At 47.5% G+C, this 16,026-nt stretch overlaps 1 protein-coding gene across 1 annotated transcript in view; it reads right to left on the reverse strand.

Moving 5' to 3' along the window:
• The window catches only part of Etv5 (ETS variant 5), a 58,831-nt gene extending 44,673 nt beyond the window's left edge, over positions 1–14,158 (reverse strand). Inside the window, exons 1-5 of the mRNA XM_021184611.1 lie at positions 14,062–14,158; positions 11,168–11,288; positions 10,951–11,038; positions 10,773–10,820; positions 10,630–10,680 (exon numbers count right to left, since the gene is read on the reverse strand). Of these exons, the coding sequence (XP_021040270.1) occupies positions 10,630–10,680; positions 10,773–10,820; positions 10,951–11,038; positions 11,168–11,212 (232 nt within the window). The 5' untranslated portion in view covers positions 11,213–11,288; positions 14,062–14,158. The remainder of the gene's footprint in view (positions 1–10,629; positions 10,681–10,772; positions 10,821–10,950; positions 11,039–11,167; positions 11,289–14,061) is intronic.
• Positions 14,159–16,026: the final 1,868 nt, after the last annotated feature.

The following is a 16,026-nucleotide window of genomic DNA, read 5'->3' on the forward strand; positions in this document are numbered from 1 at the left end:
GAAATGTGGCCAAGGACAGCGACTCCCATGTTCTGAAGAACACACAAGGAAAAGCGCAGTTAGGAATGATGACAATGGTCCTCAGAGCTATCTACCTCATCTACTGCATGAGACGATCCCTCCAAGGGGTGAGGATGGCTCAGAGAAGAATTGGGATAAATGTGCCATGTTATAGGGAAGCACAGACTGGCCTATCTTAGACCTTCGTTCAAAGCAAAAGTCTTCAAAGGGAAGGGTTTGATGGCATGCACCTGTGGTCCCACAACAAAGGAGTTTGAGACAGGAGGATCACATGAGTTTACTAGCTCCAGATCAGCCTGGAGACTCCATCTGATGGGGTGGGGGGGGGGGGCAGTCTTGAATTAGGGGCTAAGCTATAGCTCAGGGATAGGGGACTTAGCATGTGTGAGACGCTGGTTCAGTAGTGCAGCAGCCGTGGTAGAGAACCTGGCCGTCTAGTAGTTGCTGTGAATCAGGGAACACTGGCTCTGTCCTCTCTTTGACTTGATCAGAACTAACAAAAACAACACAGATTTTCCATGAAAGCCCATCGTATTAATTAATGTTTCCTCTCTTCTCTTCCTCTCAGTTGGTCTCAGAAGTGAGAGGAGCCCACCTTGGGTACAGGCACCAAATCACGCACCTCTGGACTCATAGGCCATAGCGGTCAACACCAAACGGCTGCCTCTGGCTCTTGGTTATCAAATTGCATCATTTATAACTCCAAGAGAACCTGTGATCAAATAAGGAAGGAACTGAATGACAACGGCTACAATTGTCCAAGCCAGGGATAGCTGGACCCAGATGAACTAGTTGTGGATTCTGTCCTCTATCAGCAGGGTTTAGCATCACTCTCAGGATAGCATGGACCTGTGAGGTTCCTTTTCTTCAAAGGATGTGTTGACGCCAATGATGTAGAACTAGTGCTCTCGTGGTCTAAAAATGGGAACCCAGGGACCTCAAATTTGAAAGTCACACTTGAAGAAAGGAAAGTGAGCAGGCCACAGACTTGGATTGAGGCAGGGACCACACATGAGGGAGATTCCCGGTCTATAGGCTGGAGAGATGGCTCAGTGGTTAAGAGAGCTTGCTCTTCACCTAAGTCAGGACTCGCACAACCACACCCCCCACACCCCCCACCACAAACTAAAAAATACTTTAGGAAATACTTTGTGCAGCTAAATATTATCTACTAGAATGTATTGGCCAAAAAACAAACAAACAAACAACCCCAAAGCACTTGAACAGTGAAGGAAAGGCAAGCAAAGGTTTTGTCGTAAAGCGTCTGAACCTAGGGCATGGCCCTGGCATCAATGTGACTTGGGTTTCATCAGCTAAGATGGATCTGAGTGGCCTTTAGACTACTTTAGTACTTTCCGTCAGCAACTATGATCTGCATTTTCATACTCAACCTCTACCAGTATGAGAGACAACAGAAAAAGAGGCCTAAGGAGCAGCCTGTTCTTCAGGCCCTGATGTGGCTGCGTCAGAGTCAGTGCAGAGAGTGTGGCCGCACTGACCACAGCAAGCGCCTCACTTTCTCCCCAGCAGGGTCAAGGCATCAAGTCGGAGGCTCAAAGGGAACCTTTAGCTTGAAACTTAAGCTTTATTGTCTCAATCATTTTCTCTCAATTTATATAGTTCTTACCTAAATTGACATAAAGTGAAGTGTCAGAAATATTAAAATTAGGCTATGTGGAGAAACCTTGTCTCGATAAACCAAAAAAAAAAAAAAAAAAGTTAAAAGTATTTGAAATGCATTAACTAAGACCTGTGTAAAGTCTTTGACTTTGTATTTAAGTTCACTGTTAGGAAAGTGGTCTCTCCCCAGAGCCACTCCTTTGTGTCAACTGGCACTTTCTCCCCCAGGCAGGGAGGGCATCTAGGCACCATGCAAGGCCTCCCTTACCAACAGATGCAGATTTTCTGAGAGCCAGGCTAAATCTCACTGCCTGAATCCAAAAGAAGACACAAAGAAAGAGAGAGAGAGAAAAAGACTTCATTCCTTTTTTCCTAAGGTCATCACCGGAACGCAGATTTTGGGAGCATCTAAGTTACTGCCTCTGTGAGGAGGCCACATTGGAAGGAGGGGCCAGGAGGGAATGGAGTGGAGACTCTTGCTTGAGTGCCAAGTGCTTGACCAGGTACCACTGACCAGCAGAGTACAGGTCTGCAGTCTGTGGCTGCAGAACAAATCAAGAAACACTACTACAGTACGTCTCTGCTGTGGGAGGCACGAAGACTAGAGGGAATTCTAGTTTAAACAGGAATGGGAAATGGGAAGAAGGGGCTGAGATTAATATTCATAAAATTAAAGGACAAGTTAACCCCCTACCCACACACTGTTTTCCCAACATCTCTAAAGAACTAAAATTAAAATTCTACAGCTGGTGAGGGAGGAAAGGGATGACAAAGGGCCTGAGGATAATGGGAAAATGTCAGGATATCCAGGTAACACAGGGGTCATTATTGCCACTCAACTGCCTTCCATTAAGATTCAGATCAGGAAAGCTGGGCAGGCTCCAGAATCTGGTCTTCAATACAGGGGACTTAGTACCAGAGACACCCATCCTCTCTTTGCTATATATGTTATATACATACACACACACATACATATACTGCATATAGTATATATTTGTACTTATATATGACTATATGTGTGTACTTATATTTATTACTGTTATATATAATATATACTTAATATATAAATGTGTGTATATATGTTTGTGGATATACATATACATTTATACATATATACACACATATACACATACACATACATACATACACACATATATATATCCATCCTTGGGCTCATCAGGATGTATTCACAGGCCTGCAGCTGAATTGTTGATGTCCACAGCAGCCTACTCAGCCTGCAGGGAGTCAGTCACCTTCTGAAAGGTTTCAACTCTATCCATCTAGCAACAACAATCTACCCAAGTCTATCCTTCTGGGAGAAAGAAGATACCCTACAGGGCCAACTGCCAGGGAAGCACCTGGGGTAAAGAGCCCTAACAAAACACAAAGAACTTTATTTTGGTTTTGAGGACAAAAAGGCAAATGCTTAGCTGAGCATTTTAAAATCCTGAGGAGACCACATTGATCATCACTAGTGAGGTTTTGCCCTTTAACTGTGTGCTCTACAACGCTAAGCTTACGCTTTGGAGGTGTCCTAGGAGCCGGCTGTTAGCCAAGATGCTAGACGATATTTAAGGGTGCATAGGATTGACCTAAAGCCCTGAGTACTTCCTACTCGAGGAGGTTTCTCTGGCTTCAGAGTTTTTCCACGTCTGAGTTCTTTCTGGTACTTCCTGGGGTACTCTGGGGAGGCCATTCCTCTCCATGGTGGTGTTTGGGAAGCAGGGAGGCCACAGTGAGGGTAGCCTGTAGGGTGCTGAAGTATGGGAAACAACATTTTAAAGCAATACCTTCTGAGCATAGACAAGAATGAAAGAGGCCAAGGGGTAGAAAGAAGTACATTTTTATTGGCTCCTGGGAAAAAACTTAGCAAGATATACCTGCTTGTGGCTTGCCAACACCTACCCTTCACACCTGGAATAAAGAATTGGGTCTGGAAGAACTAGCTGGCAGCCATTTTGGAGTGGAGTGGAGGCAGGGTGGATGGGGGTGGGGGGACAGGTTGCGACACTGACTACACAGCTAAAGTAACAGCACCAGAGGAAATAAAAAGATGAAATCCTTAAATCCAGTCTCTCTGGAGATGCTAGCCTGCCCTTGACACTACCACCACAGCTAGACCAGAAAATGGCAGGCAAAGCAAGGAGGGAGAGGACCCACAGTAACCAGTACTCTCTCTCAGCCCAGGTTATCAGCCCGGTAGGGAGAGAGTTAAAATCCAGCCCTTAAAAGAAAACTCATACCCCATTAGGCTCAGGCTTGGAGAGCATGGAGCAGTTAGGAAGCCAAAGGAAACTAATTCTGGAGGCTCTCCAAGCTGCCAATCACACGCAGATTTCTAACAGTCACAGCCTTGTTGGAGTTGGTTGTTTTTCCACAGGCTGCACAATGGGGTCTGGTTATTCATTGAAAAAGTCTGCCAGTGGGCCCCGCCCTCCATTCACAACCAATTTGGAATGCACCATTCAGGCAAGAGGGGGAGTCAGTCTGCAGCCCAGCTAACTGGGACAGACCTACTACTGGTGCCCAGGGCTCAGCTGGGGCCACGGAGAAGCTGGCTCGCCCAGTATGCTGTATTTATGTAAGAAATTCAGACGCGGTAGGGGGCGCTGGCTGGGTATGCACCCTTCTGGGGACACAAACAGCTAGGATTATTGCTGCAACATGCAAGGTTGGGCGAATCTGTGAGAGAAGAGGCGCAGGGAAGTGCCCTCAGGCAAAAGAGTAAAGGAATAAACGGACTACTGAGCTGAATCGCGGTAGCTTCCAGGGGATAATTCCTATTTCTGCTGCCCTGGTAAACTGGTTTGGATTAAGGAGCAGCAGCTCTCTCTGTCTGAGAGCTGGCCCGGTCAAGACTTCTTCCCCATCCCCCACCCCCATTTATTCCTGGTAGCCAACACGGAGAGCCCAATGGTTTCCTCCGCAGGGCAGAGGGACTTAGGAGACACTAGGAATGTCAACAATTTCTTGGCTTCTGAGTGGCCCCGAAGCGGTTAGCATATCCTCCAGGACGTCCAGGCAGCCCAAGGGAAGAACGTGCCGCACGCTCTGACCTGGGAGGATAAAATCTCTCCAGACTTCACAGGGTACAAGGCTAAAAACTGGTTTGGTGTCTTTGGCTTTTTCTCCCCAAACACTCAGTAATTACCCTGAGGGTGAGTGAACGGAACCTGTCTGACAACCAAACTTGATTTCAAGGAAAAGTATATTTCAGGAAATTTGAGTAAGATAATTTTGAGCTTGTAGACTGTTTTTCTTCAAAGCAGATGTATACATCTCATGTTTACTGCTTTTCACTGCCTGTCCCAACTTCTTTTGAGATCTTTCTGGGTTTCAAATTCACAAACCACCCCTGGCCCGTTTTGGGAGGCTGGAACTCCTGGTCTCAATCTTAGCCTAGCTGGACATCCTCTCCCCTGTGCAGCAATCAATCCTCCTTTTAAGCAGAAAGAGCAATCTATTTGGTGGGCAGGGCCTTTGGGGTGGGGGTAAAGCCTGACCCCCCAATCCACCCTAGGTGCCTGGCCCCGAAATGGACTTGAAGTTAGGATGTGCCTACACCAAGGGCTGTGTAGTGTTTGCCATTCTTTCAAAAGAAGCCTGGAGAAAGGACAATATAGGAACTGACGACCAAAGCCTCTGTTAAGTGAGCTTGATGAGGTTCACAGAATGAATTTTTTAAAAAGCAACCTAATCCGGTAATGGCATCAGCAGGCCTGGCATCCATCCAAGAGTTGGGAGCCGCAACATGACGAGACTCTGAGCTCCCCGGATTCCAAATGGAGAAGCAATGAGTGCCAGGGCACAGATGGGGCCCAAGCTGCTCAAGGGCAGCGTATGCCCAAGAGGGGGATGTCAGTCTGAGGCTGCTTCTTCACTACCATTAAAACTCAAGAAGTACGTGAGGAACAGTCTCTCACACACCCAAACCTACTTCACCCGGAGGGATATTCTTTACTGGGGCCGGTAACATCATAATAATGATAGTATGAGCCAGAAGCAGTAGCAGAGAGATAGCATGAGGTCTCTCTCGGCTTTATAGTCCCTGCCTCTTCATCTTGTAAAGCGGGAGATGCTGGAGAGCAGGGGCTAAATGGCCATTTCTTGATGGATGCCAGGATTTTGTTACTCCTGGCACCTACAGGGCTGATCTGCCTGTCGGGCAGATTAATTCCCACCCCCTTCCAAGGCTTTTTCACCAGATACAAAGGATTGCAAAGGCTTCCGGGCACTACTGGACAAGAGTAAGAAAAAAAACATTGTCTTAAATACCATCTGGCCCTCGTTTAGATCGGTGGTCTTAGGTCACTTAACAGTTCTCCCAATGTTAAAGGCTAGGAAACTAGGAATGACCACTCATCATTTAGGGCCCTGCTGGCAGCAAGGTCTAGCTGGTGAAGCCTCTGCGAAGCCTGGGGGTCAGTCATCTCTCCTCCATGTTTTATGTTTTCCCCTATTCTTATCCATCAGCTTCCTCCTCCCTCCCACCCCTCCTGCCCCCCACCCCCACCCCGCTTCAGTACCACTGCCTCCTAAAAAACACACCAGTCTTGACTCTGCCCAGCGGCCTCTTCCTAGGGCACTCAGTTTCCTTTCTTAAACCTTCTAACAACACATATAAGATTCCTTTTAGCTCCAAAAGGCCTCCTTCCACACAGCAAGAGCTGCCGCCAGCACCCGTCCCCACAGGCCATGACTGTGGTAAGGGCTCCAGTGTCACTTCCCTATCTGCTGTTGAGGCCCTAGGGCTAGCATGAGGGTTAACTCTACTTCCCAGCCATACACAGCACTGGGCTTATGGAAAGCGATGCTTAACAGTTAATTAGCTGGCCCTTAGGAAATTACTTGTACTTGCAAAGTTATATCCCTGCCCCCGTTTTTTAATTCAAGGGGAAAATGGGGTCATCTGAATTTTAATACAAAGTTTGTGAATTTGGTACAGAGCTATGACTCTACAATGAGATTTATCACTCCCTCTCCTTAGCATAAACTATTTCAGTTACTCAAGATGCTGGTTGGTTGTTATTACAAATGCTACTGAAACAAATGAGATGGCTTAAAAAAAAAAAAAAAATCAAACTTGAAACCTGCATTGAAAAAAAAAACCACTCATTAGTACCCAGGAAGTCAGCTCGGAGAAGTAACAGTATCAGCTTCCTGATCTCCACGGCAGAAAACCAAAGTACTCCCTCCCGGTGTCAAGCTTATCTGTCTGTGGCTTTGACTGGATCCTGTGAAAGTCTGTAGGGAACGGGTGGAGAGGTCTACAGAGACTCCAGAGCTCATGGGGTGGTGTAATATGTGCTCTGTCACATACTATTTTACACACACACACACACACACACACCTTTCCATATACTAAGGCACCTTTAAGGAACTGTGTCAGTTTTAACAATGTTTCTGTTTTGTATCTCTTCCAAGCCCTGAATAGAAAAAAACCTCTTGTCATCTGGGCAACAGCCTTCTCTGAAGTGAGAGCAGGATGGCCAGTGGTCTCCCCAGTGGCTTCCCTGAAACCCACCTCCTAGACCTGAAACTAAACATGACTCCAGCTTGCCTTGAAGACTAGATTATTATTATAAAAACCTTTACTGTTTGCGTCACGGAATTCTTCCATTTTCACCCAAACTACATGTTGGTATTTTCAAACAATCCCTTCAAGGGATCTTCAAGTAACACCTTAGGAACAATGGATTATTATGGGGTGGTGGACACTGCCAGAACTCCCAGGCTCTAGAGCAGCAGTTCTCAACCTGTGGGTCACAACCCCTTTAGGGGGAGATCACATACCACATAGCCTCCATATCAGATATCACATCACAATTCAAGACAGTAGTAAAATTACAGTTACGAAGTAGCAACAAAATGATTGGGGGGGGGGCGGTGTTCACCATAACATGAGGGAGAAACTGCTACAAAATGTGCTTTCTGTCCTCTTGATTTAATTTTTAAATTTTCCAACAAGGAGCTGGCAAGATGGCTCAGAGGATAAAAGTTCTTGTCATCAAGCCTGATGACCAAACACCCCCACCCCAACACACAGGATGGAAAGAGAGAACCAAGCCCTACAAATTATCCTCTAACCGCCGTAAGAAAGCTTACCACGTGGACACGCCACATGCGCACACATTCAGCAAACCAATAAATAAAATATTAGGATGCCTTTCTAGGTAAGGCTTCCTTTACTGAGTGTGTATTCATGAGACAGAGGTAAATTCGGCATAGCTAGAGGTAAGCTCGGCTTTTCTGTAAACTTACAATGAATATATTTCTTTCTTTCTTTTTTTTTTGTTTTTTGTTTTTTGTTTTTTTTTCCAGTCATGGTTTCTCAGTATAGTCCTGGCTGTCCGAGAACTCACTCTGTAGACCAGGCTGGCCTCGAACTCAGAAATCCGCCTGCCTCTGCCTCCCGAGTGCTGGGATTAAAGTCGTGCCCCACCACCGCCCGGCTTGGATCTACTTCTTTAAACCACATTTACAGGTACATGTCTACAGGCATGTGACCCAAATCTGGAAGCGTTAATATCACTTCTTAGACATTTAGCCTACACTGGTCGTTCCCCTCCCCACCAACAGGAACATGGAGTGTGCTCACAGGGAGGCAAGGTATGTAGTTTGACACCTGTGGGCTCTACTAGCTCATCCAGGGGTCCTGCATCAGTCTGAACCTCAACTATAATCAAACACGGCAGCCTGAAAGAAGGGCTCCAGGCCATCCGGGCCATCCAGGGGGTGGGGGCCTCCTGCCTCAAATCTCCAGTCAATGTGACCCCACCCTCCCCCAAGGTCTACCTCAAGAACAGCCAGGGCAGGGAATTACTAAGAGGCGTTTTAAGGCTACTCAACCATCCACTTTATCCTTTAAATAGACAGCTCAACCTTAAGCAGTTACAACCAAAAAAAAAAAAAAAGCAAGCAAATAAAACAAACCAACCAACCAACCCCACCAGGTTTGGTAGGCAGGGACCGCTCCCAAAGCACCTGCATTTAAGGTACAGTATTTTAATTAAAGAGCCTAGCACATTCTATGTGCTGAGCAGGAATTATTTCTAGAGCACCAAGACACATTTATTGATCTCTTCGCTCTCGCCTATTCTCACAGATAAGAATCTCTGCAGATAAAAACTCTCTGCCCGATGACATTTCCCCCCCAACCCCCCACCCCCGCTTGAAGAACAGGCAAGTGTGCAATCAATCTCAGCCCAGCTGTCTCACCTCCCCCTTTAACCCTTGCGGGCCACAGAGAAACAAACAGTGCAATAAAAAAAGCATTTCAAAGAAGTTCTGCCACAAAAGCCACCTCCCCAGCAGGCTGCAGTTTACTGAGGCTCTGGAGAAGAACTGAAAAGGCAGAACTGCCAAGACAGAAACAAGCTGGAGTCCAGATTCGGTCATCATCCAAACACCCGCCACCCTCACCCCCCTCGGCCACGCGGGTTATCACTAGTTTGCCTTTCAATGGCAAGCCAATCACTTGAAAGCAATCAAAGGGCAATAATAAGAATTTCCTTTTGTCCAGACAATCTCCACAGCAAGCCAAGGAAGGTTACAGCTTATTCCATTTTTCAAGTTTCATGGCATTTCTACTTGAACAGGAGGGCTGTCATTACAGAACGCTTAGCTGGTACGTACCTCTGTTCTTTTAGCTAATAGACTTAGATTACCCTGCTTTTAAACAGTCCCAGATACTCCCCTCTCCACACATGCACATATACACCCCAGAGATAAAACAAAGCTGAGAAGAATCTGTTGGTGCAAAATGAGAAATCAAATCTCAGCCTGGCTCAGGTGCTTGCTATTATAAACTATGACTAAGAGACATGAATTTCTCTATGATGCAGCTCTCAAGAGAGGCAGCGTTCTCCAGACCGCTCTTAAACCTGTTCATTCGCCAGTGACTAATGCTCTCTAGAGCAGCTCTGTGCTGCTCCAATTTCATCAGCCAGCTTTGTCCTTGGTAGCTGTGCCTGGACCATAAAGCTCCTGAATGTGTTGAGGAGAGCCCAGAAAGAGCAGAGCAGAGCTAACTACGCCCTGCCAGCCTCACGAGCCATTTGTGGGACTCCTCGATGCACACATTACCTATCTTAAGGAATGAGCACCCAAAGGCGATTCAACAGGAAGGTCCCAACAACCACATGAAAAATGAGAGCAAATCAAGGCACTCAGTGCCCACCCGTTATTAGCATGGAAGACACAATACCGACACGTTAGGTAGAACCACAATTAACACAAATCCTCCAGGAAGTACGTGCTGTACCGTTCAAAGGAAACCAAAAAGTCAGATTCATCACCGGCTCTGCCTTAATGTATAACTCTCCATTTGCAGTGCTAGTGGGCTGGGCCAGGAACACTAGTGGTACATGCTAGGCAGGTTCTATACCACTGAGCTATAACCTCGGCTCAAAGACTTAATTTAGAAAACAAAATGAGAAAAGGATTTGAAGAAAATGTTGGTTTATAAGCACTGGGGGCTGAAGATGGCTCAGTAGTTGAGAATACTTGCTGCTCTGGTTCTAGAGGATCGGAGTTCAGTTTCCAGCACCCAAAGGCTGCTCAGCATCTCCTGCCACTCTAGTTCCTGGGGACCAAACAGCCTCTTCTGAGCTCTGCAAGAACCCCCACCAGTACTGGTTTTGTGTGTGTGTGTGTCCCCTCAACTCAGACACATCTAAAAACAAGCAGATGTTTGATACAGAAATCTTATCTAGTATCCTAATTTAAAATTCCGGAGGTCAAGCTGTTAAGGTAAAAAGAAATTTTACTGAAATTATATTGAGTAAGTCATGCATTCATGAGAGCCAGAAATTATATCAATAAAAAATAAGAGACAAGTCTTCTGGATTAACCCTGAATTATTAAAACGCAGGCACACCATTGTCCAAATCTTCTGGCTATCGCTGTAGAATGAGCATATTCTAGATGGAAATAATCCAAGGCCAAACAATTTCAGAACAAATGTGTCACCAACACAAAGGTACTTACAGTTGTCAGACTGAAAATCTGGGACAAACTGCTCATCATCGGGAACTTGTGCTGGAAAGAGAGCTGTGTTTTAGATCTTTGCATTTTACTAAAAGGCACAGTGAAAAGTTTTACACAGAAAACAGGACAGTCAAGAAACTTGCCTTCAGCTAGCCAAGCCTCCTGCAGTTGGCTAAGATCCTGAAACAACTCTGGAAACAAACAAAAAGAAAGAAAGACTCAAAATGGGGCTATTTCTTGTGCTAAGGAGCATCCAGGAGTCTGCACACCAGTGTTTGTGTGACCTGAGGAAGCCACAGCACACAGGGACAGCTGCACTACCTTCAGAATCGTGAGCCAGATCTGTGTCCACAAACTTCCTCTTTCTGTCAATCAAAGGTCGCCCCCGACAGTCCTCTGATCGAGATTTCTGAAAGAGGCCAAAAAAAAAGGAAGATTCAAATGCAGGAAAGAGGTGAAGAGAGGGTCCACCCACGCCTCCAGGGAGAAGACACACACCACAGAGGTCAAGGACAAATCAGGACAGAAGCCAACTCACCCCCGGGACCATAAAAGGGACTTGCTGATCACAAAACCCATCCATGGTGCTTCCAAAGTCTCCGCTATCACTTTGAAAGGCTTCAGCATTGAGTAGTTTCTTGGGGGTGGTAAAGATACTCCTGTAACATGGATTTGGAAGATTTAAACTGTGGCAGGGGTGGAGTGGCTTAAGTTTATACAATTCTTTCCTTCTTGCCTTCTTACCTCTCTGAGGTCTCTAAATATACTTACACACACACACACACACACACACACACACACACACTTACTTTAGTATTGCCTGCCTGTCTACCACAAAAGCCAAAACCAACCAAAAAATCAAATCCCTCCCTTACTTGCACTGAAAAATGACCTTCTAGGACATTTGTTGCAGGGTTTTTGTTTTGTTTTTTAAGATAAGTTTTAAATTAAGATTTGCCACTTTATGATAGGAACTAGAGAAATTGGGTGTTCCATATTCCAAATGCATGGTGTGTCTCAAGTGCATTTTGTAGGTATATGGTAAAAATACTAAGTACAGTTCCAGGAACAAGCTGATCAAAAGTATACTTTCTTCACACACACAATTCTTTATTTAAACCCAAACCGTCTGTCCAAACAGGTGTGTATACCTGAAATGACACAGCATCTCCATGGCAACCTACAAAGATTAGCTGCCATCTACTCAATTTCTAAAATAAAACATCTATAAAAATGAGAGATAAAGGAAATTCATTTCCACTGCACATATTTAAACATTTCTACCAAAAGGCAAAAAAAAAAAAAAAAAAAAAAAAAAAAAAAAAAAAAAAAAAAAAAAAAGGAAAAGAAACAAAAAAACAGAACAACAAACACCGTCATTAAAATCTTTCAATGCAAAAATATCCATGAAAAGAAAACTCCCTGTTCTACAATGACCTCAAATCTTCAACAAAAACAGTCAACCACTGGTAAGAGCTGGGCTTGGAACTAAATCAAGAGGGGAGACACTTTTCTAGCGTGGGAGGAATTACCTAGCAAGTTTAGGTGTCACCTTCCTAAACACTTAATTTTCCAAATAAAAACTCAGGTCAAAATAATGGGGGCATAAGAGGTATTTATTCACCTCAGGTCTGAATAACAGACAGGCCTACCTAGCATTTTCTTTTAAGTTGTACACAAACTAGGGAACACTTTTCACAGTAACCATTTCCATCTGACTTGTTTTTCACGCTGTGAGCACCATATCAAATTTTCATAAGTGAGCAGGATACAAGAAAACCCTTCACAGCCAGCACTTGGCCCAAGTAATCAGATATTTTCAAAGTCAAAGGAAAGAGAGTTTGCAACTTCCTAGAAAAACACTTCTGCCAGCTTGCCTTCCTTCCACACAGTGCAAACATCGTTCAGAATGAGGCCTCTCTTGAATGTCACCAACCAGTACCCAAATCTGAGAAATCTTTAGTAGACTGGAGAAGAAAGAATTCTGTGTTGTATTTTTTAAATTTTTGACTAAGTTGTGGCCTCAGAAATTCTTAAATGTCTGTTGTGGGTTAAGAGAACAACGTGTAGGAAAACCAGAGGATAAAATATTTTTAGAAGCTCATGATGCGCAAAAAATATCCTTTGAAAAAAATCGGTAAAAAGAAACTGCCCTAAGAGATTCCAAAAGCAGCAGCAAGGATCTTCTAAGCAGCCCTTCGAGTTCAAGAGCTGGAAACGTCGTGTTCAAAGTATCTTTTAAAAGCCTGCAGGGAAGGCTTCGGTTCATCCTGGAGTTTAAACCACTTCCTTTGTGTCGTCGTAGTCGCTCCCCCCACCCCAGCCCCCAAATCCAGGGTGCCCCCAGGAAAACTTTAACTGGGCGCAGCGACCGGATCGAGGCCCCTCCCCGTGGCGCGCAGCGAGCCTGGTTTTATGAATGGGAGATGGAGCCGCGGCCGCCACCGCAGGTAGAGGCTGTAACTGGATCCCTCGCGCCCGGCCCCATTCACAAAACAAGACACACTTCCACCCAATTCCCAGCCTTCCCATTCATGAAAACTCCTTCAGCTGCGCCCCCGCCCCCACTCCCAAAGCACGCTTAGCCTCCGACGCAGGCCCCTCACCCCAGCGTTTTAGGAAGAAAGCTCAATGCTTCATTCACAAAAAAAGGGAGAAAAAAAAAAAAAAGCCTCAGAGCTCAGAGCCCAAGAAAGAAACCTGCTTCATTCATAAAGTCACCCACATTCAGAAAACGAGGTGCAGCGCTGGCCGATACCAGCAGCCTCATTTGCTCCTGATCCCACATGCCGCCTCCCCTCATCACCCCCTACTTAATCAGTACCCCCTTTGCGAGGGAGACCCCGAATCATTCACGAGGTTCCAGCACACTCTCCGCAGCCTCGGAACCGGTTCTCTCTTCCCCCAGGCCGTGGCTCAGGCGGCCCCAGTACCCTCAGCCCTAAGAGGAGGGAGTGGGGGGCTGCGGGCCCGCTGCCCAGTCTCCAACTTGCCAGGCCTGCAGAAGTTCGGGCAGATCCTGCACCCGCAGGCTGCACATGTCGGTGTCATTTAACTCTCGGGGTTCTGAAGCAGAACCCCTGGAACTGCTGCTCGCCTCCCCCCACCCCCCATATTAAGAGTCGCGGAGCGTTTCTTCTCGCGAGCCTCCCAGGGCCCTCGGGGGCCCACAACTTCGCGCCCCGCACCCCGTTCTTGCACCCCGCTTCCGTAGCCTGAGCCGGGCACCCCGTTCCCTGCACCCGCTCCAGCACCCCGGGTGCCTCCTCCGCGGCGTGCGGAAACCCGTTCTCCGCTCGCTCCGGAACCGCTAGCCGCCCCCGCCCGATGCCTCCCAGGAACCGAACCGAACCGGGCCTCGGGGGGAGGGGGCGGCTAGCTCCGGGAGTCACCCCAAGCACGCCCTACTGAGGACCCAGAACCAGTCCGCACCTGAGCGGCCACTCCGCGCGCCCGCCTGCGCGCCTCCGTGGCGGGCTGGGCCGCAGCGATCGGGGATGAAGACCGCTCCGCGCGCCGGCCTCCGGACTCTGCGCCGCCCTGCAACCCGCTGCAGCACTGGCCCGGCCCACGCCGGCTCCGCCCGCCGCCATTGGCCCGCAGCCCAGAGCACACACGTCCCCATTGGTCGGTGGCCATCCCCGCGGCTGCCCATCACCTCTTGTTTACCCTGTCTTCAGGCAAATCCAGCTGGGCCGCCCCATCATCTGCGGCGCCCATTGGCTAACGGTCGGCCTCCCTCAACGCCCTCAGAGGTCTGTTTTACATAATTTATGCGCTGGGCGCCATTGACCAATCAGCACCGGCTTGTTTATATAATGAATGTAAGGACGTTTTTCATTCATAAAAAACGCGACCTGAGGGGGAGCTTAGCTGAGTCAGTGGAGCTCTTAAAGGGGCCACTCGCGAAGTTCCCCCTGGCCTCGGCCTGCACCGCTCCTCCCGCCACCCCCGCGCGGGGCCGCTTGGCGCCAGGCGTTCGCAGCTGCAGCAGCGAGCTAAGTTATCATTTTAGAACTCAGGCGAGAGGAATTCGTCATTCCACACACAGAAACTCGCTGACCCGCCTGGGCGTTCGGCCCATAGAAACACAAAAAACGGAAGCCGAGCCCTCTAATCTTAGCTACCTTGAAGAGAAGCCTTAATTTTTTTTTTAAACCAGGTTTCCAGTGGAAAGAATAAGTAGTTATCTTCCTTTAAAAACCTGAGCTTTTCCAGATCTTAGTGATGTTTCATGTTGCCGAAGCCTAAGGCCCGACCCGATCGCGTCTTCTCGGGCTAATAATTGCCTCTGAGCTCTGCAGGCAAGAGGCTACAGCCAGAAACCCGGTTCGTGGACCGCACCGGGCCGGTAGAGGGCCTTGGAAGCACAAATCCCTTTGAAACGTGCGTGCAGTTAGACCGCTTGCTTCTCTCCCGGGCTGCTTGTTTTCCATTTAAGTGTTGAATGCAAGATGGTGTGTTTGCGAATTAGATCCCGTGCAGCTGGGAACCGGGAGAAGCAGTGTTGCTTGCCAAAGGATCGGGCATTGACTGCAGTTGTTGAGATTCTTAACAGGGTGTTCCAGGAAACAAATAAAACAATCCTCTGCCCCTTCCAACTCCTCATCCTGCTCCTGCCACCGACAATGGCCGTTCTCTTCTTTTCCCAAGGATGCTAGGGTGCTTGTGAGCGAGTTCTGTTCTCTACTAACCCGGCAGCAAGGTGTCAACGTTTGGAGAGCCTCAGCAAAGCGGGTCCCAAGTTGTTATCCTACGGGTGCCCAGTTCCCCACAGTGGAACACGCGGTGTGGATTTCTAGTCCGCGGCCTTCCCCCTCCACCCCTGCCCCCCAAGCTTGTGGATCAGAGCTGGTACTTGGTGTGTTGATTACAGTCCTTGACCAGTTTGAATGCTGGGATGAGACCTGCACCCAGGTTCAGTGGGCTGAGTTATCGGTTTTGCCGGAGACTGGGAAGGGCACCAGTTGAAGTGTGGGCAGGTGCTTTGAACTTTTAACGAGCAGTTCCTTGATATTTAATTTCCTGCCTGAGCACAGAGCTTCCCTTAGCTCCTATTCTAGTTGGTGGCTGTAGAGTTTGTCCTCTTGTACCCGTGTTCCCAGCTTGTTTCTGACGTCCTGAAGGCTTTCAATTCAGCTTCTTGCAAGGCCCACACTAGTTCCAGATCCTCTCTCACCGGCTTGGTCCCATCACCGCCATCCCTCCCTGTTCTCATCCCAGGCCAACCTCCTGCCTGGTTGAAATTTCTTCAAGAATTTCCTACTCCCCTTTGCTTAATTGTCTCGGGTCCCAGTCCTCTAAAAGTTCTGTGGCTTGCTGTATCAGCTCCAGTGCAGGCCTCTTCACAGTGGTCCCTTCACATTCCTTACACTCCATGCCTGGAGTGTGGCTCTA

This window comes from Mus caroli, chromosome 16 (genome assembly GCF_900094665.2).
Source record: "Mus caroli chromosome 16, CAROLI_EIJ_v1.1, whole genome shotgun sequence".
In the NCBI taxonomy this organism is placed as follows: domain Eukaryota; kingdom Metazoa; phylum Chordata; class Mammalia; order Rodentia; family Muridae; genus Mus; species Mus caroli.